We start from the raw sequence: 4,315 nt of genomic DNA, 5'->3' as shown, positions 1-4,315 counted from the left end.
CGGACCTATAAATAATTCATTACAGGAAAAGGATCTATTTGCTTCGCGTCTCCCCGGCGAGCGTGTGCACCTGGTGCCATTTGGTCACGGCAGACGTGTCTCCAATTATCCAGGGGCAAATCCCTGGGTTTCTCTGCGCCCTTTTCCACTTTAGATTCACGTTTTCGAGCAAGGAGTGATCAAGGCAAGAAAAAAAACGCACGTGAATGTGATAGCTTATGCGGGATGACCGATTTGTGTTTTGCGCACAACTTTTACGCATCAACAGATGGAAAATCTCACAAAATGCTCCAAAAAATGTCGGAAATAACGTGTGAGTTTGGATGTACACCACGTCTCCGGCTGTCTGCTGTTATGTAAAACTGTCATTCAATTCAATAGGCACGCTGCTCCTCCACCCCGGTGCCCCTCAGTCCTCTTCCCTGATCTGATGTGTGGGCCGCCTGCACACTGTTCAAATGGTCTTAGTTGCTGAAAGGAAAAAAAAGGCAGGCCACATGCGCCTTGGTTCACTTTGGCAAAGCTAAACTTGACGGATGTTAACGGAAAATAATGTTTGAGGAGGAGAGGCGGCTGCTCGCTTCAGCACTCTGGATAGCGCTCCGGGAAATTGGAGAGGTTCGGCGGCGCGGGGATGCACGAGAATGAATTCTTTCTGGATGTGCTGGAGAGATGAGCGACGGGTGATCATGTTTGATTTGAAGTGCTTAATACCTTCTACAGGCGCAGGCTACCCGAGAGTGGACTTTCTGGAATAAGACATGGACTTTGCTGAAATTATTTTCGCTTTGTTCATCGTCGTGGTCGCGGTCATCTCGCTGTTGTCAAACTTGTTGGTGCTGCTATGTTTCGTCCACAGCACCGAGATACGCCGACAGGTTCCGGGTGTTTTCACCATGAACTTGTCCTTCTGCAACATACTCATCACTGTTTTGAACATGCCGGCCACTTTGGTGGGGATTATCAGGAAGCAGCAGCCCTTTGGAGATTGCGTTTGTCACGCGGTGAGCTTTCTGGAGACTTTCCTGACCGCCAACACGATGCTGAGCATGGCAGCCCTCAGCATAGACCGGTGGATAGCGGTGGTCTTCCCGCTCAGTTACGCCACTAAAATGCGCTACAAGGACGCTGTGATCATGGTGTGCTACTCCTGGCTGCACTCCTTCACCTTCTCCCTGACGGCGCTGCTCTTCTCCTGGGTCGACTACAGCGACGTTTACGCGTCGTGCACTTTGCAGCCCAGCGAGGAGGGCAGCGACAGGATTAAGTTTACAGTCTTCACTATCGTTTTCCACGCCACCAGTTTCATGCTCTCGCTTCTCATCTTGTGTTTCACCTACTTGAAGGTGTTGAAAGTCGCCAGGTTTCACTGCAAAAGGATTGACATTATCACCATGCAGACTCTTTTTCTGCTGGTCGACATTCATCCAAGGTAGTCCATCTCATGTCCTCCTCCTCCTTCTTTAAATAGCCATTTTGATGTATGAGGCATATTTTTGTAAATGTCCTTTGTTGTTTTCAGCGTGAAACAAAGATGCTTAGCCGAGCAAAAGAGGAGAAAGCAGAGAGCCACAAAGAAGATCAGCATCTTCATCGGGTCATTCATCATCTGCTTTGCTCCTTATGTAATCACAAGGTAAGTCAAACTGGCAGTAGCTCATACATCATTTCATTTACTGTAAAACTTTTGTCCCACAGCCAAACAACCCATGACCCTTATGTCTAATAATACAGTTAGAGCAATCGCCTTGGGAGTGATAAAATACATTTAGCCTGAACATCTCTCCATCCAGACTCATCACACTGGAATGTACAATAACATTACTGTTTGTCCCTCGATCATACTTATAATTTTATAGGTCATGTCTCTTAACCACTAGATGGCTCATTAGTCACCTGTGCTGCTTGTACATATGCAGGTTGCCATGCTGCTTCCACTTGAACACACACCATCGAGTGCCGGACAACACAGCACAGACAACCAAATGTGGCTCTCAGAGAGAAAATGCTTCAGAGATGTGGTGGTGATGATCAGATTGACATTTGTGGTGCACACATGGAAGGGAGGAAAGATGACATATGAACAAGAAGCAAACCAACTCAAAGAGAAACCAGATTATCTGATCATTTTTCCACATATGTTTCTGTTGTACTTCGCTGATGATAAAACTGAAATATTCTTTACTTCTGTGATAATCTGATGCTTTTGTTTGTTTCGCTTTGTTAATGAGCAGAAAATAGGACACTGTATGGAAACTGTAGGAAGGGCGCTGAACTGTATGATTGCAGCCCTCCCAGTGTTCCAAAAATGTTAAATCAAAACATTTCAATAGATTTTCACCTCCACATAAAAAAAACTGCATCTTCCTTAAAATACCAGAATATCTGTGATGACTTGGTACACATTTATTCCTATATAAGTGGGACTTAGAAATAAAACAGTAGCAAAGAAACAAAGTGAAATATTTACGATTAAATTCATTTCCTTGGAAAATGTAATTTCTTTACTTTTTTTTTGTTTTTTTTTTAAAGTGTGGTATCCAGAATTCCTAATTGATAGACAATGAAATCTGTTCTTAATATCAAAAGCTAACCAGGCTAAGCATCCTTTTAAAACATTTGCTTCATTTAATTGTGATATAGTGAATCTATACATAAAAAGAAAACATTTTTAAAAATTTATTTTTCCTTATTTGATTTGTTTTTTTTATTTAAGATGTTTGAAATCTTCCATATTTTCTATTTATTTTAAAACCAACACTTGAGAGGAGCATAAAGAATTTAAACATAAAAACTTTTGGTAAAAGTTGTAAAACAAACCAAAAAAAAAATCACTAAACTCCCAAAAGAAAAAGGAATTTAAAAACACACACCTGTCCTCATTTTTGACTTAGGTTCAGTTTTACCTGATCGATAGCATCACATAAGTCACCTTAACTAAAATGTACTTTGTTTAGTCATGTTTCTTCTCACACCCCATCAGGTTGGCTGAGCTTCTTCCCTTTGTGGACGTCAACCGCCACTGGGGAATCATCAGTAAGTGCCTGACATACAGCAAGGCTGCGTCCGACCCCTTTGCCTACTCCCTCCTACGTCAGCAGTACAGGAAAGTCCTGGTTACTGTCGTCAACAGGCTGCTCCGCCGTGACCTGTACCCTTCGTCTGGCCATAACAGCTCTTTAGACACCGAGAATGACTACTGTCTCCAGAGGATCAGCTAATGGCAAACGCAGGACATGACAGATACACACTACAGTCCAGGCCAAAAATAAAAGGTTGCCTCTTGAAAGACAGTGGGTGGAGGAGACAGGATTTAGAGCGAGAGAGAGAGAGAGAGGACTGGATATTGTTAGCGAGGGAAAAGAGAGCAGAAAGAGGGGACACATGGTGGGTGGAGGGCAAAGAAACAGCAGAAATAAAGAAGACGGTGGGTGGAGACGAATGAAAAGACAGTAAATGACAGGGAGGATAAAGAGGCAAAAAAAAGGTGAAGGAGAAATGGGAAGGGCAGATAGAGAGCAACAATGTGGAGATGTTGACCTGACGGACGACGGTATCGGTAAACAAGGGATCTGTGATTCATCACTGACAACAAACCACACAAAGATGCACACACAGATCAATTTCATCGAACTTAGCCATGGGTTCAGTTCATCTCAAACTGAAGGACCACACAGCCGGAGACGTTTCCCTCCTCACGTCGAGAGACATGTAAAAAGTGGCCTTTGGTACTGTACCAACCTCTTTATAGTTTTGGCACATCCACATGAGCTGATCCAGCCACACTGCTGTGACAGAACCTGATAGGCAGTTAAGAGAAAAGACTGGATAATGGACTCAGAGGCGGAGACTCAACTGCTGCACATTATTGCCATGTTCTGTATCGACTGTGTTAGATTACTTGCAGTGTCATGTCAGTCACTGGATATTGATGCACTTTGTCTAATTCTCTCAGAGCTACTATAGTTACAGGAGCCAAAGGCAGTTGACATTTATACCGTAATATTAAAGGGTAAGTCTGGTGATAGTCTATAGTTTTGCCACTGTCTACAAGTTCCACGCAAAATGTGTTGCCAACTTCCCCAACTTGGTGTATTTTTTCTTTTTTTAAATTTTGTCTTGATTTGAGTGACGAACTGAGAGGAGAAAGGATAAGACTTGCAAAACAGGTTCAGGTTTCAAAATAGTAACGTTTACATTTTAGGGATGTGCAGTCTAACCAGTCTGCCACCAAAGGCCTCAATGAGATAAGTGCTTCATTTAAAAAGGAAAAAAAGGCGTAACCTCTTAAGACCTTATGCATGGACATCACATT

The 4,315-nt window shown here is 43.0% G+C and overlaps 1 protein-coding gene across 1 annotated transcript; it reads left to right on the top strand.

Moving 5' to 3' along the window:
- The first annotated feature begins 761 nt into the window (after positions 1–761).
- On the top strand, positions 762–3,221 carry LOC103358009 (G-protein coupled receptor 26-like). The gene is made up of 3 exons (XM_008282799.1): positions 762–1,432; positions 1,523–1,636; positions 2,984–3,221. Exons 1-3 carry the CDS (start codon positions 762–764, stop codon positions 3,219–3,221), a joined length of 1,023 nt encoding a protein of 340 aa, XP_008281021.1.
- The last annotated feature ends 1,094 nt before the right edge of the window (positions 3,222–4,315 follow it).

This window comes from Stegastes partitus, unplaced genomic scaffold (genome assembly GCF_000690725.1).
Source record: "Stegastes partitus isolate 25-593 unplaced genomic scaffold, Stegastes_partitus-1.0.2 Scaffold287, whole genome shotgun sequence".
Classification (NCBI taxonomy): Eukaryota; Metazoa; Chordata; class Actinopteri; family Pomacentridae; genus Stegastes; species Stegastes partitus.
This window is presented reverse-complemented; position numbering and strand designations above follow the sequence as displayed.

Excerpts from the sequence above, each read along its gene's own strand:
- LOC103358009 (XM_008282799.1), top strand. The coding sequence starts at position 762 with ATGGACTTTGCTGAAATTATTTTCGCTTTGTTCATCGTCGTGGTCGCG. Across the intron at positions 1,433-1,522 it reads CTGGTCGACATTCATCCAAG|CGTGAAACAAAGATGCTTAG; the intron begins GTAGTCCATCTC and ends TGTTGTTTTCAG. Across the intron at positions 1,637-2,983 it reads GCTCCTTATGTAATCACAAG|GTTGGCTGAGCTTCTTCCCT; the intron begins GTAAGTCAAACT and ends ACACCCCATCAG.